The sequence below is a fragment of the Phalacrocorax aristotelis genome, chromosome 10 (genome assembly GCF_949628215.1).
Source record: "Phalacrocorax aristotelis chromosome 10, bGulAri2.1, whole genome shotgun sequence".
NCBI classification, from domain to species: Eukaryota; Metazoa; Chordata; class Aves; order Suliformes; family Phalacrocoracidae; genus Phalacrocorax; species Phalacrocorax aristotelis.
The window spans coordinates 23025774-23051547 of NC_134285.1; the positions used below are offsets into that span (position 1 = coordinate 23025774).

Below are 25774 nucleotides of genomic sequence, written 5' to 3' on the forward strand. Positions count from 1 at the left end.
AAAATTATATTTACAGTATTGTTTTCAAAGCCTTGCAGACAGCATCTGATAAAAGCTGTCTGAATAACTTTTGTCACATATTTCAATAGTTTTTTGGAAATAATTTAATATGAAGTTATGCTGTAATTATAAGTCCACACATCTTTGAATTCTATGTTTAGAGACAAAGCTTGAGTTTAAAATCTCAGGGAAAATCTCAGATGCTGACATGGAAGAGTCCTCTAGTATAAAGGGATATTGTTTTCTGTTCCTTCCTGCCTCTTAAATAATGGTGCAGAGGACACTGCCAGGCTGTTACGGCATTTGGGCTTTGTCTGCTGCCCCCATCGTATTTACTAATAGAGATTTGTATTCATAATTTAGCCGATGATTCATTTGCCATTACATAGCTGAATACTTCTAGCTCATTTGGCAGTATGTGTGTTGGCATAGCAGTCATCGTGGAAGCAAAAATATATGTGTTTGTATTTGAATCTTGTTGCAGATGTGTAATATAAAGGGGCTACCACTTTGGCATGGGCACTTTCCTGGCTCTGCCCACATTGTAATTGTCCCCTGGTTATGATTGTGGCTCATATTGATGTTTATCTGACTTTTCAGAATGAAAATAGTATCAGTCTGTTTTCCTTTTTTTGTTCTTGTGATGTTGCAAAGATAGTGCAGCACAATACAACACTGTGGAAACAGAACTTTATAATATATGCTATATGTACTATAGTATATACTATATTTTTCTTAACTGCCATATTGGTTCTAAAAACAATTTGTAAGCTGTCTGTCTCCATTTGGCAACTGAAAAGTGGTGCAGATGACTCAATTTCTGTGTGGAGTCAAATATGTTTAAATTATTCTACGTGGGTAGAATGTAGTATGTAGGGAACAAAAATGGTAAAGATAAGAGGAAATACATACTTGATCCTTTTTTCTTTTTTTTGTGGCATTTTGAGCAAAATAACGTGATCTGCAGAGTGGACTTAAGTCTTTCATGTGCTTGTATGTTACATATTAAGAGCTTGCTAAGACGTGTGTATAGTTGGCCCTCAAAACAGGGTTTAACTAATCTTTTTTAAGTTGATCTGCTGAATAAAAGTTTTTCTTCTAAAGAAGAAGCAGTTTTTCTTCATTTCTCCTTTACAGGATAACTTTTTCCTTGGAAATTTCAACTACCCTTCATTTCTGCATTTTTGTCAATAATAAAGCTACAGCATCAAACAGTTATGAGTATTGGGTTGCTGTGTCTCATTTTTAGCTAGTCTTCTCCCTTTGTGCAGGCAGAGGAGAATGAAGACACAAGGAATTCTGAGGACAGAAGGGCCCTAAAGGGAGGAGAGGCAGCAGTAACTTCACTGCTTGTTTCCCTTTACCTTACACAAATGTGGCCATGCAAACACCACACATTAAAAAAAACAACACTCTAAAACTTGCTAAAATAAAACTTGATAACGGGATTATTAAGCTGTCTTTGTAGGTTAAATCCTGGCTGCGGTTAATTAAGTAAATATGCTGCTTCACCCATATCTTGGGTGCCTTATTATTAAATGAAGGGAAGACATAGGAGGAAGCTAAACCCTCTTGCTTCTTTACTTGCCGGAGTATTTGTTCCCCCTTGTTCATACGTGGATTGCGAGAACACCAAGAAAAACAAACAGTGTTTGCATTTAGTTCTGAATACAGTGAGGTTCACAATCACTCCTTACCTCTGTGTAAGCAAGCTCCAAAGCCTGTCTGGCTACCTGAAGAGTTCACATTTCTGCACGTGTGATGGATGGGTTTGTTGTTCTAATGAAGCTTGGCTGTCGTTGGAGGTAATGGTCACAAAGGGAGAGATGCAATCCATCTTTAATGAAGCACAGTTCTGTGGAGGCCTTGAATGCCAAGGCAGAGATGTAGCATTTCAATTTTTTATTTGATATAGAGGGCCAGTGCAGAGACAGTACCTTGATAACAAGTTTTGGGGTTTTTTATTACAAAGAAGGTGGGAGCCTTATCATATACAAACTTCAACCAGTTTAGATGTTTTGGCTTAGCTCCCAAGCGTAATGAGTCTGGAGGTTGCAAATGCATGTATTCCTATGGCCAGATCTCTGATCAGATAGGGAAATCAAACCTCTGGCCATGCACAGATGGTGTTAGATTCGCCTGTCTGAGCATCCTTAGGAACTGAGGTCTCACAGGCTGCATACTAACTAGCAGGCAGTGTCTGTAATCAGGGGGAACATTATGGCCTAGGGCAATTCCTCAGAGCAATTCTCATCAGTACAGATTGTAGGTGTGTATTTTATGTACCTCTGAGGATCAGGAGCTTCTGTTGGGGCAGACTCTGAAGGTGGATCTTCTCATCAACCAGGCAAATTCTATAACTTGTGTTCCCTCCTTTTCTAGACTGCTTGTAGGTGTTTGAGGTTGGTTGCGACGAGGGTAACTGAGCCCTTTTCATTCAGATCAAGAAGCAGCACGTTAAGAATAACAACTTTTCTTCACTGAACTAGTCATAGTTGGACTGCTGGACCATGGATGTAGAACTAAACACATTACCAGTCTCCTTACACATCTGGTTTGTTTAACACTGTTTGTATTTAAGGTCTAAAAGTAAGACTGTTTTCTTATGATAGATTTATTTGATATTTTAATTGATTAGCCTAAAGACTGTGTCTGAATACTGTGTATGTGGCTGGTGTCTGAGGAGAACATAAAACACTTTCTCTAAGCATGAAGAATTCTAATTACCTTTTTCCCCTTTGCTTCTACTCTTAGGTTTGTGGGAGACAGATGTTAGTAAGGGGAGGGATGAACATAACTTCTGGGCTCAGAAGAAGTTAAAATGTGGAGCACATCTGCTGTGGTTCACTGGCATTTCTGTTCTTAGATTTGTTCTTTGAACAAACTTCTCTGAAAGGTGGCAGGAATCACCAGCGTTGTCGATACAGTATGTCGATACAAAACTAGGAAAGGGCTGTGCGCTTTGTTGTGGTTTAACCCTACTAAGCATCACGCAGCCACGCACTCAGTCCCCTGTGGTGGGATGGGGGAGAGAATCATAAGGGTAAAAGTGAGAAAACTCGTGGGTTGAGATAAAGGCAGTTTAATAGGTAAAGCAAAAGTTGTGCACACAAGCAAAGCAAAACAAGGAATTCATTCAGTGCTTTGCATGGGCAAGCAGGTGCTCAGCCATCTCCAGGAAAGCAGGGCTCCGTCACGCCTAACGGTGACTTGGGAAGACATTCCCTGTTCCTCATTCTTCCCCCCAGCTTCTATTGCTGACCATGACATCATATGGTGTGGAACATCCCTTAGGTCAGTTGGGGTCAGCTGTCCCCACCATGCCCCATCCCAGCTTCTTGTGTAAGCACTGCTTAGCAGCCAATTGGAAGTTTGACTCATGCTTAGACTTTGAAAACCAGAATATATTGTATACCTATTCATTGAACACAACATTCAGGAGTAAAATATGTATTGTGATCACAATTTTGTCTTTCTTCATCTTTCTTGTTTCATTTCTTTAAGGCTCTGTTTAGCTTGACAGTTTCAAACTAAACAGAGTTGAGTATCTGAGGTAATGCAAGTGCAGGGCTAGTTACAAATGTGCTTCCTTTTTGATTTGAAAAGTTTGCCTGTTGACGTGTCTCTTTTCAGCCCAATTCTTGTACTGTGTTCATCATCCTGGTATCTGAACAAACAGCACATAAACTCATTTAGAGGAGAGGAGGCCTTGCATGTACCAATAGTTGGTTTGTTTGAGGTTAAGATTTCTTTAAAAAAATTCCTAAAAGCAAACATTTGTGCTGTGTTCTTGTTTGTCTTGCAGGTTGACCCAGCTTTGAAAGAAAAATTAAAGCAGAACACTGTGACACTGGAATCTGAATATGAGGTAAAATAAATTTGTTGCTTGGGGCTCACAACCTTGGCTATCCTTGGTTACCCTGGCCACTGGTGGGTTGTATCTGTCCCTAACTAAAATTAGATCAGCCATCTGCCTTTGACTCGCTGATGTCCAATAAAAACAAGGTTTTATGTAAAGAAAGGTTTTTGAACATGCAGTGCTTCTTTCTGAACACAGCGTTACTTTGATTTCCAGGTGCCAAGTACAGTGGTACAAATGAATTCCACTGCTTCTGTGGTTAACCTAGTCTATAAATGTAGAGCTGATGTTGGCCTTAGATGGAATGTGTATATGTGTGTCAGCCCTTCTACTGCATGTATTTTGATGATCTTTAGACCAAATTACAGAACAATGTGCTTGACTACTTTCTGTTGTTTCTTGCCTCTGAAACTTAAATGTCTCTTTCAAACAACTGCCATTCCTTTTTTAGTATTTCAGAAAATTTTATAGAGAAATATTTCACTCTTCCCTCAACAATGCATTTGCTTCAAACATGACTGACCTCCAAAATGGCTGTTTTGGCCAGTTTAAAATCCAGTGTTTCGTAAATCCTCAGGCTTCCACAAAGACATGTTGGGAAAACTGGAAAAAACCTCCCTGTATCCAGAAACAAAGGATAAAGCTATTTAAGATAATTTTTAGTGTTTTAAAATTACTTGGATTAAATGTCCAGCTAACACTTTATCTACTGCTTTATGCTGAAGACAGCTTTTCTTTTTCTTCCCATACCACAATCCAGACACAAGCCTTTGAAGACCTTGATTGCACACATAGCTCTCATACTTAGGCATCCAAATGGCGGGACATGCACTTGCTAATAAAAGCTTTCTATTATATTACTCTTTAGTGGGTTGTCTGAAATAAAAATAAAACTTACTTTTTGTATTTTACATGCCTAATTTCACAGAACATTTGCCTACCTGCTGGTTTTGTGATAGTGTTTTACCATTACTGCAAACAGTTTTGGGCTGTCCCCATTCTACTGTGCTTTATGGTGTAGGGAATAAAAATATTTGATCCCTGGGTACCTGTGGAAAGCTCCAATGGAAACTCAAAGCATCCAAATCCATTAAATTCTGATTGCCTCTGGGATTATTATGTCTCTCACTTTCCATAGAATATACTGTAAGGCTGCTGTGATTTATTTGTGTGGAAGAGCCACAAGCAGTAAAAAGAGCCAGGTCTCTCTGTTTAACTCTCTACCTAACCTCAAAATCAACTGATCTGTATTCAGATACCTTCTGGAGAGAAAGCAAAGCATAAGTAAGTAGTTGAAGGATAATATTTAAATGGCCATAATTGCATTAGCTTTATGGATAAATCAATGGTAATAAAATACAACTGGCATAACAACATATTACAAGCCTACTTGGGTAATGAGGCTCCTTCCTGATGGACAGAGATGACAGAAGCAATCTTATTTTTTTTCTTAATCTAAACTGCAGAATGTTCCCAGGCCAGTATTCTTCCAAAGCAGTGTTTAGATCTTACAGAGGGCAGACCAGTTCAACAAAACAAATGGATTTGCATTTCCACATAACAAAAATAGATTCGGATTACTGTTTTGATCACTAATCTCTTATATTTTACTATGGGCACCAAGTTGCAAGCGCTAGGCGTGTTAATTTCTCGCTTCAGTGAAACTTGTGGAACTACCAGCAGTCATGCACCTGCTTCACAGGCTCTGCATTGAGTGTGCGACAATTTTAGTCAATATTACCTCTATATTCTGGTAGACAAAATCTAACCAATCACTGAGTTAGATCTGACATTTAGGAGACTAGTTTTCGGTGGACCCCATGTGTTCCTGTGGGGTGCTCGAGACCTAGGGGGTGTTGGTGGGTTTTTTCCCCTTCATTTTTTTTACTTGTCCAAAATACAGCTCTTAAGAACATTGTCTAGTTCTATGTATAGGTCACATTGGAGGATTACACTGGTGGCTGTTACTAAATATGGTATGATAAGAGATCAAGGGCAGCTAAAAAAAAGTTGCTGTTTTGATATGTAAAGCCTTATTTTACAGTATTATTAGCATTATATCTGCAGCTGTTACTGAGGATACCAAGCCAGCTCTTTTGAAGCATGGTTGCCGGATGCATGCAAATGTCTATTGGTCCTCCCTAAGACTTTTAAAAATATTTGATTGTCCTTAGATAAATGTACATATTGAATACATACTATTATTTTTAAATGTCATAATTTGTGCCAGAAGCATACACCTTCTTGGGCAAATTGCAAAAGATAAAGACATTTCCGATATTTCAAACATGCTGAAGTCTGCATTTTGTCTCCAATGCGGTTGTGGTGGTGGTGAAAAAAGTTGTAATCACTGATGTGAGGAAATGAACATAACACATTTTCTCACCTTCTGTTTTACTAAATTATATTTTCTCAAACTATACAAAATTTATTTCATATAGGAGCGGATACTATTTTGAGGAAGAAAGAATTTGCATTTGTAATTTGCACTGCATTTCTTGTGTCTCAGATCTGTTAATAATGCTATTTATCTTGTGCCTTGGGACGTGCCAGAGGAGCAAGCTACCTTTGCCTGTGTTCTCCATTGTTTATGCATTCGTCTCACATGCTTGTGTGTCCTCATTTGGCCAGTTAGTCCTTGCTGGTCCCCTTTGCCTAATAAATCATGGCTCTGTCCATTGGTGCACTGGTACTAATGTGAATGTAGTTCTGCTGCTGAGCTGGGCCTTGTAGAACATACTGTAAAAAATGTCAAGCATTTGACCTGTGACAAAACCCTAGTATTTTATTTGAAAGCACAAAATACTGTTTGAAAGAGGGGGATAAAAAACTGAATAACGTGATGAGTGAAAAATATTTTTGTGGACGTTTAACGATCACAGTACATTCCTTTTCATTGGTTTAAATGCAATGTTAGAATACCATTCCTTATTCTAGCACTTGGTTTCTGTACTTCTATGAAATTAATGGTCTAGTACACACTAAAAATTGTGGCGTCAGTCAGTTACATCAGACTCCAAACTAAAGAATTGTTGTTTAGGGTTTTTCAGGCAAATAAAAACATCTTTAAGAAGAATTTATTACCATTTTACAATCAAAAAATCTGTTAAGTTTGAATCAAATATGCGATATCCAGTGGGAACCAATAGCAACTGAAGGCAGAGGAAAAAAATATCACAATAAAAAAATGTTGAAGGATTGCTATGAAAACAGTAAATGAGAATTTATAAAGCAGAGGAGATCGATAAAAGACGCTAAGGACATCAGAGAGTTGTCTGATAAGTAAGCTGACAAGGATATGGGTAAGAGGCTGGTGTTGCAGCAAACTAAGAATAAAATAACTAGGAATTAAAATCGTGAGTAACCACATTGGCAAAGTAGCAACATTAAAAAAATGTATTTCTCATAGAGGAAAAAGTCCTTTGTATTCAAATCAGAAGAGACAAGGGATGTACTTCCAAACCTCTTAATAACCAAACAAGATGTTATTAATATCTGTTAGGCTCTGATGGTTTATAGATGAGTTCCAAGAACATGCTTGGAAGACTTCAGTGGCTGCTGAAAATCTCAGTCTGGGAATGATGGTTCTCTGAGAATCATCACTGGGCAGGAAGGTGATATTTTTAAGTGTTATGTGAGGTTTGGGACATATCTGGGCCATATTGAGTACTTTTTTCAGTGATATGGTAGAAACTGTAAAATCATTACTGACATGCAAGTGACGCGAAAGTATTCAAAAAGTATGGCAAGGCAGGGACAGAGAGCTGTTCATGTTACTCGGTAAGCTGGGCCCATTCAGTGGGCAAAGTTCCTTCTAAAGTAGCCAAAGTTATTTGTTTAAAAAACTGGAAATGCAGGCCAGAGTGGCCTGCATTAGGGAAAGCAGGAACTCTGGAAAAGATTTAGGAGTCAATGAATGAATAACTCTGACCTTCTACTGTGATGCTGTGGCACAAGGAGCTAATTCAGTCTTTATGAATATAAGCAGGAATGGTAGATGGTAGGAAGAGGTGATTTTACTTCTGAGTGGGGCACTGATGAGTCTAGTATTGAAATACTGGATCTACTTCTGGTGTCCATATTTTGAACAGGGCTTAAAAATGGGATGGGTTGCAGAACAGGCTGAATATATTAACCTAGGGCTCGAGAAAATGCCCTAAAAGAAACTTAAAGATTTAAATCTTTTTAGAAGTATCAAAAAGAATGTTAGTTATATATAAATACCTTCATAAGAAGAAAGTGCTAGCTATTGCAGATTTTATTTTTATTGCAGCAAAGATACTAGAGTTAAAAGTAAGGTTCATTATTAATAGATGGGAACATCATTTGAACACAACAGTAAGAAAAAGGAGTTCTCTGTCTTTCAGAATATCAAAACTGTAAAACTTTAAAAAGTTTTCCATCAACTGGTTGCAAGCTATTGGACTCAACGTGGCATAAGTGAGGGAATATGCTGGTCTGCAAGTAGTCAGTCTAGCGAATGCTGCTATCTTGGCTTAAAGTATATGAATATTGAGCAGTTTTTGTTCTTCACAATTTGATAAATCACAAAAGGTCAACGTTAGCTCTCGACAAAAGTTGTGTAACTGTCCTCAGAATTACAGCAAAAGTCTTGTAATGGCAGTATTGAAATGTTTATTCAGGACAGTTCAAAAAGTAAAACAGGTATATGGAGAGGTGGCTTGGGAATATAACCTGTATATTTATTGTCTAAAGAATGAAAGAAGAATTTGAATAAGCTCTTCTAAAAAACATTCAAGCCACTTAATGCTCATTTGGTTTAACTTCAGGGATTGTAGTGCCAGCACAATGGAGGAAACATTTTTTTTCAGGAAGGGTCAGTGTAGTAACATAGTAATTTATAGTGTTAAATAGGTGCATGGAAGTGTGTGGACAGGAGGACTGCTGTAGAAGGAAGGTAATTCCTGAATGCTAGTAGTTGGAATCAGCAAGTGTCTTGTTGCTGCCATTATCAGTACCAGATGATTACTGATTTTGTTGTTGTTTTAGAACTAACAGATTAGCGTATTGAATTGGTTTACTTCAGTGTCTGTGAAGATACTAGTGGCTAAATACCTTGAGCTGTTTGAGAGATGACAAAGTTGTTGGGAAAAAATATCCCACCTTAGTGACTGTTGTGACGTTCAGATATTCTCTTTCCGCTTTTAACCACTCCGTCCCTTCCATGCTCTCTTCTTTGTCACTGCATTCTCTAGCCTAGCTATTAGATTCTGACTGTCTTCCAGATTGTGTCTGGGACGAGTGGAGTTTCTTGCATTTCAGTTTATTCACATATAAAATGGTCTTGAGAGTTCTTATTTCACTGTGAGTCTTCATAACTTAATGTTTTGTAGAGAAGGACAAAGTGGTGTTAGTTTATCATTAATGGACACTGCCATGGGTAAGACAGGGAAAGGCTTTTAGTTAAAATAGTTTGTGCTAGGCATTTTATTCTGAGTGGATGTACAGTCCATAGCCAAGCTGTAGTTTGCTCCTTTTCTACTGACATCTCAAAATCTTGTGTGCCATAGTTAAAAACGTGATCAAAGAAACACAAGAAGGTGGAATTTGGTGGTGGGTATGGCACAGGAAGAGTTCTGGTGGAAAAGCCCTTTTGCAGGAAGAGAGAGATATTTACCCTCCAGAGGAAAGTTCACAGGGTATCACTTTTTACTGGTCTTATTTCTGGAATTCATCTCTATGAAGTAGTCCTGTAAATTCTTTCCTGGTCATGTTTATAACATCTCTTTGCACAGGATTTTTCTTAACTGTGAGCTGTTTCTTTCATGTGTGTTGCATTTGCACTGTTCTTATCCCATAAGAAGACACTGATTTCCCGTAGGTGAAAACGAAGTGAGGCAGTTAACAGTGCAATCAGACAGTAAACATGGGCAGGAGATACAAATGCCGGTTATAAATAATCTGTTTTCCTCACCCTTTTGCCTCTCTCCAAAATGGTATCCTTTGTCTCTGCTTGTGTTCCCTGTGAGCTTTTCTTTTTAATCCCAGAGGAAATGACCAACTCTTACCATGTTACGGCCAACATTGTGTGTTGTCTCAGTCACAAAAAAAAGGAAAGAAAGAGTAGGGAAAGTGGCATCCACACAGCATGGCTGAATTCTTTCATTTATTGTCCTAAGGGTTGCTGGTAGCTTCTACCAGGCAGCATTGGGAATGTTTTCGTATGCAGATGACCAGGTGGAAATGTTAAGCACTTCTGTCGCACTGACAGGCCCCCAGTGGGGAATTGCTAGATCTTTGGTACGAAATATCTCTGAGGTAACTTTAATATAGTGTATCGGAATTCAGCTACACAGCCAAGGCTATATACATTCCTGTCATTGACTGCCTCCGAAGACGATACAGCAAAACAGATACTTTTGAAGGAAGCTTTTGTCTCAGCACCCAGGCGAAACAGCTTTTTTGCAAGAATATCCTCCTGTTTGCTTTCCATAGCTTTTTTCTATTTTATTGCCCAATTTCATAAACACTGTCTGGAATATTCTGTGACTGCCAGCGTACTTCCAGATGATGGCCATGTGGACACTTAGGCTAAATTTGAAATACTTTAAAAGATTGTTATACAATTCTGGCATGTTCTTTGCTTCTCAAATTATTGTTACCCATCTTTATTTAATGCTCAAACTATACTGTACAAATATAATCTACAGTAGCAAGGCACGGTCAGAGTCTGGGTTGCTGTCTGTCCTAAGAGGCTTAATGATGAAACAGAAAAATGAGATGCAATATGATGGTGGAAACTGACCATGGAGTTTGCATACTTTTTAACTAAATAAACTTTTAAAAATTGAATTGAAAAGTTCCCTATTTCAACCCCTGACTTCTTCATACCCCTGGTGAGATTTCAGTTTTGCCCAAGTGTAGCTGAGAGGCATCCCTGAGAAGTTCAGAGGCTGAGGGAAATGGTGTTGGGATTTCAATATGTAATACTCCCATCTTGTTTATGGGACCTTCCCAGCAAGTCATTGGAGAGCCAGTGCCATCTTACAGCTCTAACGTGAAAATAAAGAATCTCTAAGCACGATGCAGTTCAAAATCAAAATACCCTCCAATGATAGAAAGACCCCAGACCTTACCTTCTAAAACTTCCTCTTCATTCTTGTAAAAATTTAGGTAGATGCCTTGATCCTTCTGAGATAGAAGTCTTTCTGATTTGGTTTTGAAGCATTGTTAGTTCTGATAGACGGAGAGGTAAATTTATTCATAAGTTATTTGTGTGCTGTACTTTAAGCAGTATTGCTGAGATGTGTCTTTACTATCACTGACAATATAGCGGGGGACTAACACTCGTATTACTACCCCCATCAAATAGGGAGAGAATGTTAGCCACAGAGAAGGAAACAGGAGGATTTTTTTTTCCTATGAGAAATTTGCCCAACAGCACAAATTAAACAGTAGCCATTGGCGTCACTGAAAAAACTGGCTGAAAGGATTGAGGTTGCTCTGTACCGTAGTAGAAACTATGTAGAACCATAGTTTCTACACAGAGAAAAGCATTTTGTTTCAGCATATAAATTGACAAGCAAGTTATGGAAGAGAGATGAATGGAAAATCAGCAGGAAGGTGTAGAAAAGAAACAAAAGTTCTAAACTGCGCTAACTCTGTGTGAAGGTTACTTGAACTGAGGCGAGGATAGAGGCAAATTGTCCACACTTCCAAGCCCTAGCAAGATGTTTGAAACAAACCTTCTCTGTGGTGTCAGGAGGCTTTTGTGTGCTCCAGACAGGGACATGCTGTGGAAATCCATATGCTCTTCCTACCAGCCACAGAACCGTCAATTTTTGCTCTTACTGCACTGCTGCACTGTAAAAGATCACATATCCCCATCAGCCAGGCTCACCTTTATATAGTTGAAAAAGAGTCTGCAAACATCCTGAAGGTCTGTCCCTGGCTGCTTTTCTTCTAGAGGGTTCTGCAGTAACTAGGACATACCTTTGCAAAGTTTATTGTGGTAAAAGTTGGTAAGATCAGGCACTCAAAGTTGGGAAATTCCTTGGTCCTACTAACTTGGCTAGGTCTCACAAGCTGTAAATTCAGAGATAAACCTTAATAAGCAGCACTTCTCTTTCTGGGGCACATTAACTTCCATATACAGAGGAAATGAAAACTATCCTAAATGAACTTCATTGCTTAATTAAAATGGAACTTGCTGAATTTTGGATGTTTCATCTTGAAGGGATACCATTGCACTCATGTTATTCTTTGTGTTGGATGTTTCATTTTTTGCTCAAGAAGAGGATAAGCTAAAAGTAAATAACCCATGCACGAGTTCTTTTGAATTTACCCATAGAGCTTGTGAATCCTTTGGATGGAGAATTCCATCTTGAGTGGTCTGCAGGTGTAATGCATAAATGGCATTGGATTATCCCTTGAGTTTTAATGTGGTGGGTGGGGAACTGGCTGGCAGGCAGCACCCAAAGGGTGGTGGTAAATAGCTCCTTTTCCAAGTGGCAACCTGTCACTAGTGGAGTCCCCCAGGGATCAATATTGGGCCCAATGTTATTCAACGTCTTCATAAGTGATCTGGATAACGGCATCAAGTGTAGCCTGATGAAGTTTGTGGCTGACACCAAACTGAGTGGGGAAGTAGACACTCCAGAAGGGAGAGCTGCTCTGCAGGGAGATCTGGATGGGCTGGAAGAGTGGGCCAGCAAGAACCTTATGAAGTTCAACAAGGAGAAGTGTAAGGTCATGCACCTGGGAAAACATAATCCAGGAGTGCAGCACAGACTGGGATCCACCTGGCTGGAGTGCAGCTCTGTGGAAAGGGACCTGGGGGTCCTGGTGGACAGGAAGCTCAACATGAGCCAACAGTGTGCTGCTGCGGCCAAGATGACCAACAGGATGCTGGGTTGCATCAAAAAGGGCATCACCAGCAGAGATAAAGAAGTCATTATCCCGCTCTACTCAGCGCTTGTCAGGCCACACCTGGAGTGCTGTGTACAGTTCTGGTCCCCGCTATACGAAAAGGGTGTGGACAGGCTGGAAGGGGTCCAGAGAAGGGCCACCAAGATGATCAGAGGACTGGGAAGCTGCCATGAGAGGAGAGGCTGGGAGAGCAGGGTTTGTTCAGCCTTAAGAAAAGGAGGCTCAGAGGGGATCTCATCACCGTGTACCAGCACTTAAGGGGTAGCTACAAAGAAGATGGAGACTCCCTTTTTACACAGAGTCCCATGGAGAGGACAAGGGGGAATGGACACAAGTTGCTCTTGGGGAGATTCCGATTGGACACAAGAGGAAAATTTTTCACAGTGAGGACAGTCACCATTGGAATAATCTCCCCAGGGAAGTGGTTGACTCGGCCACGTTGGGCACCTTCAAGATTTGTCTGGACAGGGTGCTGGGCTGTCTTGTCTAGACTGTGCTCTTCCTAGAAAGGTTGGACTAGATGATCCCTGAGGTCCCTTCCAACCTGTGATTATGTGATTTTAGGACATTCTTCATTTTAAGAAGGGAAACTGCTTGTCAGTTAGGAGGAAATCATGGCAAACCCTAATTCCTATATGGAAGTCTATCTGCCTAATGCTTTTTTCTGTTGTTTGAAAAATTTCAGGCTGTGTAATCGTGTAGTGTTAGCCAAGTGCTATAACTGTTTGGTTTACCGAGTAATTTGTATCACTATAGCACCTTCAGAGAAAACTTTGAGAGCTCTCTGCAAACATTAATTAAATTCTGTGACACTTCTGAGATGGAGGCAAGTCCTGTTCTCATTCTTCACAGTAGGAGAATGATGCACAGACAAATTGGTGGTGCAGTTCCTTGATACACATTTTTGACAACATAGCCACCTAAACATGTTTCTGTTCTCTTTCTGCCCAATGATTCCTTCAGCTGTGCCACTTCAAGTGTTTGCATAGTCTTATTCTTAAATAGGATTCTTTCATAAATGGTATGTATTTGTTTTCCTAATCTATTTCATTTTTCTGATTGGGGCACAGCCCCACATGTTGCTGAATTGACATAATTAAAGGAAAAATAACCTGTGGGGAAAGAGTCTCTGAAACCAGTTGTCCACAGATTAATTAATTGCCATAGATGAATGGTGTCGGATCCCGCTGAAGTTAGCAACAAAACCTCTGTTCGTTTCATCGTTGTGTTTTTTGCCACTCTTAGCAAAGCCAAAGGGAGAGGCAGCTCTTCGGATGCTTACATGCAACCCCCTCTCCAACCATTTCTTCCCTTAATGAACAAACCCCACTTATTCTGGCCATAGCATGCTGTTTGCTGACTTGCTTGTATACTAATAATATAAAAACTAAACATTCACAAATTGGAGGATTAAGTCACAGATTATTAGATCACTGGTCACAGATACTAAATTATGTCACATCCTAAACAAAGTAAGTAACACCAAGTTTATATTAAGAAAATGAGATGTTAAAAAGGTGACTCTGGGAAAGAGTTGTAAAAGAACCAGTAAGGCCATATCAGTGTGATGTACAAGACAGCAGATTCAGTGTTAGCCTTAATTCTGTGCCTCAGCATCTGTATGTCTTCATAGAGTTCCTCAATATATTATTTATGGTGTTCAAGCTCTTTTGAGACCCTTGCAAAACTGGACTGGTTTAATGCATTTCTTTGCATCTTTCAGCCATGAGGATGTTCTTCCCTGGCTCATCTTTTATCTGCAAATGGGTTTGCTTCCTGTAATGATGGGAAGTAATTGTCTGTCTGAATTAGAGTAGTTTCTTTCAGTGGCACTCATCACAATCTGTTGCATCAAGCTGTAGAATAAACAGGATTTTCTTATCCCTCCTTTCACATGTGGGAAACAGAGACTAAAGCCAAATATTTTTTGCAAGTGACTGCCCTGAATTACCTCAGCCTGAGCACCAATAGCTCTAAATTAATTTCTGCAGATTTCAGTTTGTTTATTGTGGCATGAAGACTATCCTGCAAGAGTAGAATTCAAACTGTTTTTTAAAAAAATTTTTTTTTTAAGGCTGACAGAGAATTATTGCTTTTACTTAATGTCAAGCTAGGCATTTGACCCAGCAATTAAGAAGTGAAGGTCTCTCTACATCCTTATTGGCACCTTTGCGCCAGGCAAGCTGTTTAACAAAAATCTTAAAAGTCAAGTGTGTGGCAGTTTAATTTTTTTTTTTTTGTTCACTGTGCTTGTCTGCGTAGCTGCTATTTTTTATTGAATTTACAGCTTCTGTCAGTTCTGTACTTTTTAAGAGGCAGTTTAGCTGATTTAGGAAGAGAATCAGTAGATTTAATGGACTACACTGATCTTCCTTTAAACAGCTAATTTTCAATATCCTTTGGGCTATTTGAGACAAGCAGGAATAGCGATGCTGGTCTGATCTGATTACATTTCATTGTAGTCTCCTATGATTGACTAGTTAGTAAATTTTAATCAGGAGAAAAAAACTTTTTGCTTTTTAGACTGCCAGTTCATGCGGATATCAGTTAAGTAAAAGCTGGAAGTAGTTTACCATCTTATGTGATGTGTCCATGAAGTTAGGTGGGCAGAGTCCAGATGGCTAAAAAGAAAAAAAGAAATAAAATAAGAAATTTAAAAAGGCCAAACCAGTTTGAATGAAAGAGGTTGACTTCATCTGGGAGCAGAACTAGCTGCTTGCCTGAATTCTCACTGTCTAGCTCAGGCAATCTGAAGGAGCTGTGTAACTTTGCAGCTTGTGCTGTACCTAATCAATAGAAGGACTGTCAGTTTGGTCTTATTCTCAGCACTAAGATTAATTTAAAATGTAGCTCTGTATGTCTCTTTGGCCTACATCTACTGTAGCTGTTTATTCTGGGGTGATACTGTTGTAAGGATTTTCATGTCAGGGACAAGGCAAAAAGGTTAGGTTTTATTTAGTTGTATGTGAAGTAGTGTTGTGGTTTAACCCTGGCTGGCTACTAAGCCCCACACAGCTGCTCACCTACTCCCCTGTGGTGGGATGAGGGAGAGAATCAGAAAAGTAAAAGTGAGAAAACTCATGGGTTGTGATAAAAACAGTTTTAATAGGTAAAGCAAAAGCCACACGTGCAAGCAAAGCAAAACAAGGAATTCATTCAGTGCTTTGCATGGGCAAGCAGGTGCTCAGCCATAAGCAGGGCTCCATCACGCCTAACGGTGACTTGGGAAGGCAAACGCCATCACTCTGAATGTTCCCTGTTCCTCCTTCTCCCCCCGCCAGCTTCTGTTGCTGACCGTGACATCATATGGTGTGGGACATCCCTTGGGTCAGTTGGGGCCAGCTGTCCCAGCCGTGTCCTCTCCCAACTCCTTGTGCAACCCCAGCCTTCCTGCCGGTGGGGTGGGGTGAGAGGCAGAAATGGCCTTGACTCTGTGTAAGCACTGCTCAGCAGTATTTACCATCAACACTGTTTTCAGCATAAATCCAAAACATAGCACCATACTAGCTGCTATGAAGAAAACTATCTTTATCCCAGTCAGAACCAGCACAGGTAGATATATGTGAAAATAGCTATGCAGTAGGAAGGCATTGCAGAACAGATTTTTTAGGTCCCCTTTCACCGGTGATACTCCTTCTTATGCTTATTCACATGCAATGGGAATCCTCTATTCTTTCAAAACTTGATAGTTTAGAAAATTGGATTGTCTAATGTCGTGGTTTAGCGGCAGCTCAGCCCCACACAGTCGCTCGCTCACTCCCCCACCGGTAGATGGGGGAGAGAATCAGAAGGGTAACGCTCGTGGGTTGGGATAAGAACAGTTTAATAATGAAAATTAAAAGAAACAACAGTAGAAAATGCAATGTAAAGGAGAACAACGAGAGGCGCAAAGCCCCGGGGGAGGGGGAAGGAGGGGAGAGGGGGAACGAACCGCCGGAACAAACCGCACGCGCCGCAGCCGCTCGCCGCCCGCCGACCCGACGCCGCGCCGCCTCCGCGCTGCCACTGCCCCCCCTCAATATACTGGTCATGGTGTCACATGGTATGGAATGAACCTGCCATTGGCCAGTCGGGGTCAGCCGCCCCCACCATGGCCCTGCCCCTCCCAGCCCCCCCTGCCACGCCACGCGGCAGAGCGCGGGAAGCTGGAAAGGTAGCCGACCCCCACAGTGAGGAGAATTAACCCCTTCTCAGCCAAAACCAGCACATTCTCCACCCCTTATTCCATACCACTTACACCATGCCCAGGTCCCATATGATGCAATACAACCGTACCAACCACCACCCCTCCCCTTCCCATCCTTTAACATAATACACAGACATCATTCCCTTAGTTCATGGATCTTCCCTGTAAAATGTCCATTAAAATGTCCATTGAGTTCACCCAGTCCATGACTCTGGGCTCCATCTGTTGTATCAGTCTTTCCGGGTGGGAGAGATGGTGTGTGGCGTTGGGTTGCTGCATACCGAGTCAGTCATCGTTCCATCACTGCTGCACGGCTTGTTTCATAGTTGATCTTCCATGGGTTGGGAGGCTCGTACTCTGATATCATTGATACAACACAGAGGTGACACACAATATTATATAGCAGTTCACATTGTGCCATTCAGTTCATTGACTGTTTTCACCCAAAATCAAATCCCCTTGAGGCACACATCGGATTTCTCCATCCTCCCGCATCACCCACCAAGTGCACCCAGGTCCTCGAGCAAAAACAATCCCACGAATGGGTTTGCCTTTGCCAGAGGCAGGAAGAACCCAGACTGTTTTGCCCAGCATACTTTTTGTGTGCACTACAGGGACTCTATCCCCTTCCACAGTATGTAGGATTTCTGACTGGGCAGGGCCAGCTCGGTTGGCAGATCCCCTCGTGTTGACTAACCACGTGGCTTTTGCTAAATGTGTATCCCAGTGCTTGAATGTCCCACCCCCCATTGCTCTCAGTGTGGTTTTTAACAGTCCATTGTACCTTTCAATTTTCCCAGAGGCTGGTGCGTGATAGGGGATGTGATACACCCACTCAATGCCGTGCTCTTTGGCCCAGGTGTCTATGAGGCTATTTCGGAAATGAGTCCCATTGTCTGACTCAATCCTCTCTGGGGTGCCATGTCGCCACAGGACTTGTTTCTCAAGACCCAGGATAGTGTTCCGGGCAGTGGCGTGGGGGACAGGATATGTTTCCAGCCAGCCAGTCGTTGTTTCTACCATTGTAAGCACATGGCGCTTGCCTTGGCGGGTCTGTGGGAGTGTGATATAGTCAATTTGCCAGGCCTCCCCATATTTATATTTCAGCCATCGTCCCCCATACCACAGAGGCTTTACCCGCTTCGCTTGCTTGATTGCAGCGCATGTGTCACATTCGTGGATAACCTGTGCAATAATATCCATGGTCAAGTCCACCCCTCGATCACGAGCCCACCTGTATGTTGCATCTCTCCCTTGATGGCCTGAGGTGTCATGGGCCCACCGAGCTAGAAATAGTTCACCCTTATGCTGCCAGTCCAGATCCACCTCAGCCACTTCAATCTTGGCAGCCCGATCTACCTGCTGGTTGTTTCGATGTTCTTCAGTGGCCCGACTCTTGGGGACGTGAGCATCCACATGCCGTACCTTTACAACCAGTTTCTCTACCCGGGCAGCAATATCTTGCCACAATGTGGCAGCCCAGATGGGTTTGCCTCTGCGCTGCCAGTTGCTTTGCTTCCATTGCTGCAGCCAGCCCCACAAGGCATTTGCCACCATCCAGGAGTCAGTATAGAGATAGAGCACTGGCCACTTTTCCCGTTCAGCGATGTCTAAGGCCAGCTGGATGGCCTTTACCTCTGCAAACTGGCTCGATTCACCTTCTCCTTCAGCAGTTTCTGCTACTTGTCGTGTAGGACTCCATACAGCAGCCTTCCATCTCCGGTGCTTTCCCACAAGGCGACAGGACCCATCAGTGAACAGGGCATATTGCTTCTCATCTTCTGGCAGTTTGTTATACAGTGGGGCTTCTTCAGCACGTGTCACCTCCTCCTCTGGTGATAATCCAAAATCTTTGCCTTCTGGCCAGTCCATAATCACTTCCAAGATTCCTGGGCGACTGGGGTTTCCTACTCGAGCCCGCTGGGTGATCAGTGCAACCCATTTACTCCACGTAGCATCAGTTGCATGGTGTGTAGAGGGGATGTTTCCTTTGAACATCCAGCCCAGCACTGGCAGTCGGGGTGCCAGGAGCAACTGTGCTTCAGTACCAACCACTTCTGAAGCAGCTCGAACCCCTTCATATGCTGCCAATATCTCTTTTTCAGTTGGAGTATAGCGGGCTTCAGACCCTCTGTATCCCCGACTCCAAAACCCTAGGGGTCGACCCCGGGTCTCCCCAGGTGCTTTCTGCCAGAGACTCCAGGTAGGGCCATTCTCCCCGGCTGCAGTGTAGAGCACATTTTTTACATCTTGTCCTGCCCGGACTGGCCCAAGAGCTACTGCATGGACTATTTCTCGTTTAATCTGTTCAAAGGCTTGTCGTTGCTCAGGGCCCCATTTGAAATCATTCTTTTTCCGGGTCACTTGATAGAGAGGGCTCACGATCAGACTGTAATTTGGAATATGCATTCTCCAAAAACCCACAACGCCCAAGAAAGCTTGTGTTTCCTTTTTGCTAGTTGGTGGAGACATGGCTGCTATTTTGTTGATCACATCCATTGGAATCTGACGACGACCGTCTTGCCATTTAATTCCTAAGAACTGGATTTCTCGTGCAGGTCCCTTCACCTTACTTTGTTTTATGGCAAAACCAGCTTTCAGAAGGATTTGGACTATTTTCTCACCTTTCTCAAAAACTTCTTCTGCTGTGCTGCCCCACACAATGATGTCATCAATGTATTGAAGGTGTTCTGGAGCTTCTCCCTGTTCCAGTACAGTCTGAATCAGTCCATGGCAAATGGTAGGACTGTGTTTCCACCCCTGGGGCAGTCGATTCCAGGTGTACTGGACGCCCCTCCATGTGAAAGCAAACTGTGGCCTGCACTCTGCTGCCAGAGGGATTGAGAAGAATGCATTAGCAATATCAATTGTGGCATACCACTTGGCCGCCTTTGACTCTAGTTCGTATTGAAGTTCTAGCATGTCTGGCACAGCAGCACTCAACGGTGGAGTGACTTCATTCAGGCCACGATAGTCTACTGTTAGTCTCCACTCTCCATTAGACTTCCGGACTGGCCATATGGGACTGTTAAAGGGTGAGTGGGTCTTACTGATGACTCCTTGGCTCCTCAGTTGGTGAATGAGTTTATGGATGGGGATCAGAGAGTCTCTGTTGGTGCGATATTGCCGCCGGTGCACTGTTGTGGTGGCGATTGGCACCTGTTGTTCTTTGACCTTCAGCAACCCCACCACAGAAGGGTCCTTTGAGAGACCGGGCAAGGTAGACAGCTGTTCAGTTTCCTCCGTCTCCAAGGCAGCTACACCAAAAGCCCACTTGTAACCTTTTGGGTCCTTGAAATACCCTCTCCTGAGGTAGTCTATACCAAGGATGCACGGAGCCTCTGGGCCAGTCACAATGGGGTGCTTCTGCCACTCATTGCCAGTTAGGCTCACTTCGGCCTCCAATACAGTTAGCTCTTGAGATCCCCCTGTCACTCCAGCAATGCTGATGGGTTCTGCCCCTATATAGTTTGATGGCATTAAGGTGCACTGTGCGCCGGTGTCCACTAAAGCTTTATACTCCTGTGGGTCGGACGTGCCAGGCCATCGGATCCACACAGTCCAGTAAGCCCGGTTATCCCTTTCCTCCACCCGGCTGGAGGCAGGGCCCCTCTAGTCCTGATCATGGCAGTCACAACTCACTTCCTGTAAATGTGAATCAGGAGTCCCTCTATTACACTTAGAAATAAAATCTGCGCTTCTACTCCTCTGTCTGGGGACTTGCTCGCTGGAAACTGGAGCAGCAGCTTTCCTGGAAGAGCCTCCCTGAGTGACTGTTCTTCCTTGCAGTTCATGTACTCGTGCCTGTAGGGTCGAAGTAGGCTTGCCATCCCACCTCATCATGTCCTCTCCGTGGTCACGCAGGTAGAACCATAGGGTGGCCCGTGGTGTGTATCCCCTTCTTTGAGCCAAAGGACGCTTATTCCTAACAGCTGAGACACTGCTCTGTCGAGGTGGGGAGTAGGACAGATCTTCTTTGAGTTGCTGGACCTCTTGGGATAGTTTCTCCACAGCAGAGACAAGCGAGGAAGAGATATTTGTGTCGTAATCCCGGAGTCTATCTATCACCTCTGCCACCGTTGGTGTCTCGTCATCTTTCCAGGACATCACTGCCAATGAGTTTGCATGCGAAGATGGTGCGCTCCGTACAAACTTCCGCCACATGGGTCGTGTGCACTCGGCTTCATCTGGATCTTTGGATGACCGTTGATCATCCAGGTCACCATAAATCACCTCAAACACAGCTAATTCCCTGAGATACTGGATGCCTTTCTCCATAGTTGTCCATTTTCCTGGGCGATATGTAACATCTTCTTTAAAGGGATACCTTTCCTTCACTCCAGACAGGAGTCGCCTCCAGAGGCTGAGGGCTTGTGGTTTTTTTCCAATTGCTTTGTCAACGCCCCCTTCCCCAGAAAGGGATCCCAATTGTTTGGCTTCTTTTCCCTCTAGTTCCAGGCTACTGGCCCCATTATCCCAGCATCGGAGCAGCCAGGTGGCAATGTGCTCACCTGAACGACGGCTATAATCTTTTCGCATATCTCGCAACTCGCTTAAGGACAGGGATCGGGTGGTCTCTATTTCATTTATTACTTCTCCCTCCTCTCCCCGCGATGGCCCTGGTTCTTCATCATCCCGTTCTAAACGAGTTGATGTCCGCTTCCAGTATTTCGTCTTATGTATGGGGGCAACTGATACTGGTACGGGTTTATTTTCTGAGCTAGCTCCGGTACTTGTTGTGGGGGTTTGAGTGGCTGCAGTGCCTGTTGTCAGGGCTGGATTGTCTACAGTGCCAGTCACTTTGCATTTCAATCCAGAGACATTCTCTTCCCCCTGGGGGCACTGAATACTGTTGAGCAGGGCTCGGTATGCATGGGCCAGACCCCAGCACGTTGCTGTTATCTGTGTCTCTCTGGAGTTCCCAGCGTAACAACATACTTTCTCCAAATATTCTACTAGTTTTTTAGGATTCTGCACTTGCTCGGGGGTGAAACTCCAAAACACTGGGGGTGCCCACTGCCCTAGGTATTTGCCCATGCTATCCCACATGCCCTGCCACTCATAACTATCAAGCCTCGGGGCAGATTTCTGGGTGATATTCTTAAGTTGCTTAGTCAAAACCAAAACAACATGCCCAAAAACTAACAATGACTGCACCTTAACCACCCAAGGATGTTCAAGATACAAAAACGTTGTTGTAACAAAGGCACAGACATCATAGAACAAAGTTGCAAAGGTATTATTCTGTATTTCCTCCATATAAAATCTCTCAGAGGAGGAGGTATAATTGCTAATTGCCTCAACAAGGTGGTATCCGAAGTACAGTAACGGTTTCAGCAAAAACCCCAAATACCAGATAAAGCTGAAAACGAGTGTTTGTATAACAAATCTCGTAGGCAAAACATTACTAATCACAGCAGAACACAGCAGACTCAAACAACCAACACCGATTTTTAACACCAACTGCAAAAAGGACAACATGGTGCTGGGACCAGCAGCTGTTGTTATCTCCAACCCTCGTGCCCCACGTTGGGCGCCAAAAAGACTGTCGTGGTTTAGCGGCAGCTCAGCCCCACACAGTCGCTCGCTCACTCCCCCACCGGTAGATGGGGGAGAGAATCAGAAGGGTAACGCTCGTGGGTTGGGATAAGAACAGTTTAATAATGAAAATTAAAAGAAACAACAGTAGAAAATGCAATGTAAAGGAGAACAACGAGAGGCGCAAAGCCCCGGGGGAGGGGGAAGGAGGGGAGAGGGGGAACGAACCGCCGGAACAAACCGCACGCGCCGCAGCCGCTCGCCGCCCGCCGACCCGACGCCGCGCCGCCTCCGCGCTGCCACTGCCCCCCCTCAATATACTGGTCATGGTGTCACATGGTATGGAATGAACCTGCCATTGGCCAGTCGGGGTCAGCCGCCCCCACCATGGCCCTGCCCCTCCCAGCCCCCCCTGCCACGCCACGCGGCAGAGCGCGGGAAGCTGGAAAGGTAGCCGACCCCCACAGTGAGGAGAATTAACCCCTTCTCAGCCAAAACCAGCACATCTAATCATATTGTCTTCTGATGACTGAACAGATACTACTGATTTCTGCAGATACAGTCATGTGCCAGTAAGGAAGGTGCTTCTTGAATTGCCACAAGGTATCAAACACAGTCTTTATACATGACACAAAACGTTAGTGATCTCTATAAATATAATGGCAATAAAAAATAAAAATACAGTCTCTCTACATATTAATTAGAATATTTAATTATTTATATTTTGACTGACAAAAAATAACTCTGTCAATAGATCTCATCTGTTCTGTAGATTGAGTCAATGCCATTTAGTGAACATAACCCTTGGTTGTTTTGTTCTGTCAGTATATCCCAGTGTGTTTTCCAGGTACCTTTATGCTTTCCATTGGAAACTGTGAAAATACTTTCTGGTACTAGTTTGTTTAGATTGTATAGTTTTGGACTATTTCCTGTTTTGGACAAACCTCCTGTCTGAAAAGCCTTTGTGAAATTTCAGGATCAGATTAATAGAACTTTTAATAGAGATCTCCAATATGCACATATCTTTTGATAGACTTCTTTATGTATTCTATCTTTAGATACTACAAGTTTTGTTGTACATATTTTAAATTTTGATTCTTTTTCAGACTTTGGGAGCTGTGTGGTACCTTTGTGTTTAATAAAAGTAAGCTTCCCTTCTGTTAAAGCGCAAGGTTATTTTCAGTGTCATTTCCTTGAAGCTTCCATTAGAATCAGATGTTAAATTCTGAATTTGCAATCAGAGTGAATAGTCGCTGCTGCGTGGGACGATGGGTGCCTTCCGTCCTTCCCCCTCCTTCCATGTCAGCTCAGATGCCTTCCAGTTGAAATGAAGTACCAGCTAATCATGAGATGTATAAAGTAGTGAAGACACTTCTTCAGAAAGACCTATGCCAACTCCACTGTATAAAAAATCCAGTTGCTCCTACCTTGTGAAAGACTGCTGTGTTTGTGCATGTGTTCTCATATATCTTCTGTTGAATGTTGCCTAATTTCTTTTGATATCTGACTAACCTCATTGCAATTTCCTCAGTTGTAGAAGTGGCAGAAAACTTTTACATAACATGAACTAATAGCAGCAGGTCTGTTCTGTTCTAGCTGTTGAATTATTCTGCAACTATTATTCAAGTCCATCAGTATTTGCCATTTATTTGGATGATCGATGGCTGGCAAATTAGACCACAGGCTCAGGACAGGGTTAAGTATGTTCTGGTGTATTTTTACAGCATTTGCTGAAATGAGGCCCTGATCACAAATCAGAGGTTTAAATCCCACTGCAGTGCATATCATTAATGGTATGCAGTATTGCTATCTTCAGTAGCATGTAGGATAGCCCTGTTTCTGGCAGTGGTGCAGACCCCCTCTCAGTCTCCTGATGGCAGAGCCCCGTCGTGTCTGATGTACCGTTCCAGACTGCAGGCTGGCATGTGAGACTTGAGGTCTGTGACTGCTGGGAAGGGACTTCTATGTCTCTGCCAGTAGGGCTGTGAAGATGCAGTATGTTTGTCTTCTTCAACTGCAGCACTTGGTAGGTGAGCTCAGAAGGGCACCTGTTGTTCATTTTTGTGCACTTCTAAGGCTAGATAAATACTGCAGTCACTGGTACTTCTGAGTGGGGATGATAGGAATAGGCAAGGAGGTAATTAAAATCTAGATAGTTTTTAAGTATCTGACAGTTAGGCCAGTTAGCATATCTCATGTGTGACTTAGTGAGAGACCTACCTGTGATGATTGGGTGCCATGAGAAACTAGGCAGCAGAAAGCATCACATATCTCTCTCAAGTTTAACCACGTGCATTGAAGGGGATTGCACTGTTACTGTGACGTGAATACAAGATATCTTCAGTCATGTTCAGTTGCTAGAGCACTTCCTGTCCTACATGTTATTTATCTTTTGATAAGCAGATGCAGTAGTACTCACCCTAGTCATTTAAGTAGCTGTATGGATAACTCCCAAATGTTTTTTCCTTGTTGTTGAACTTCTCTTGCAGGGTAGGTGAAAGTTCATCAACCCAGCAGTGATACTAAGTTTCTTGTGCAACAAGAAAACAATTTAGAATAATACATACTTTAAATCATGGAGCTGTCAAGGTGACACTGTTATTTTTGTTGTTTATCTGTAGAAGCTGGAAAAGTCTGACTTGGATAACTGGGAGAACATCAGAGGACCCCGTCTGTGGGAGGATTCCAGGACTGTTCAGCAGCAACGGCGGGAGGCTATCCGTCTGAAGACAGAGTGACGGAGCAAGCTAACTTTGGTGCCCCTGAAAAAAAAAAAAAGAAAAGTCTCAGGCTGGACTGTCTTATTTTTTAATCCAGTGTCAGGAACAGACATGGGAGGTGGGGATTGCACTAAGCAATTCATGCCGGTGTACATATAAAGTAACTGTGAGATCAATCCAGAAGGCACTGAAGCTCTTTGTTTGCGTTCATTTGCACAGAGTTCTGCAGGCTGTATGTTTGATTTCTCAATTAAAAAAGCTGATTATTCTGCTGAAAATATCCTGTTGTTTTTCAGTCCCCATCGTACAAAACTGAGATGCTTCAGCAAGGAATATTATTTCAGGAGTCACTTGTCAGTACCAGAAGTTGTTGTCCTAATGAGAACAACAGTGCTGTCATCTAGATTTGTGTGACCAGTTAAATGCTGCTTCAGGGAGGCCCTGCATGACTTCAGGCTCTTAAGCTTAGAAGGGACTCCGCAGGCGTATGAGCTGTTCAGAACAGTGAGTCTGTATTTGGCTAAATAATATTCTTGTGTTTCATTTCCAGGAACTTGACTGTATGGGATTTTTGGGATTAGT

At 42.7% G+C, this 25774-nt stretch overlaps 1 protein-coding gene across 1 annotated transcript in view; it reads left to right on the forward strand.

The window, feature by feature from the left end:
• COX16 (cytochrome c oxidase assembly factor COX16) overlaps positions 1-25470 on the forward strand; it is a 59788-nt gene extending 34318 nt beyond the window's left edge. Inside the window, exons 3-4 of the mRNA XM_075105768.1 lie at positions 3806-3868; positions 25094-25470. Of these exons, the coding sequence (XP_074961869.1) occupies positions 3806-3868; positions 25094-25210 (180 nt within the window). The 3' untranslated portion in view covers positions 25211-25470. The remainder of the gene's footprint in view (positions 1-3805; positions 3869-25093) is intronic.
• Positions 25471-25774: the final 304 nt, after the last annotated feature.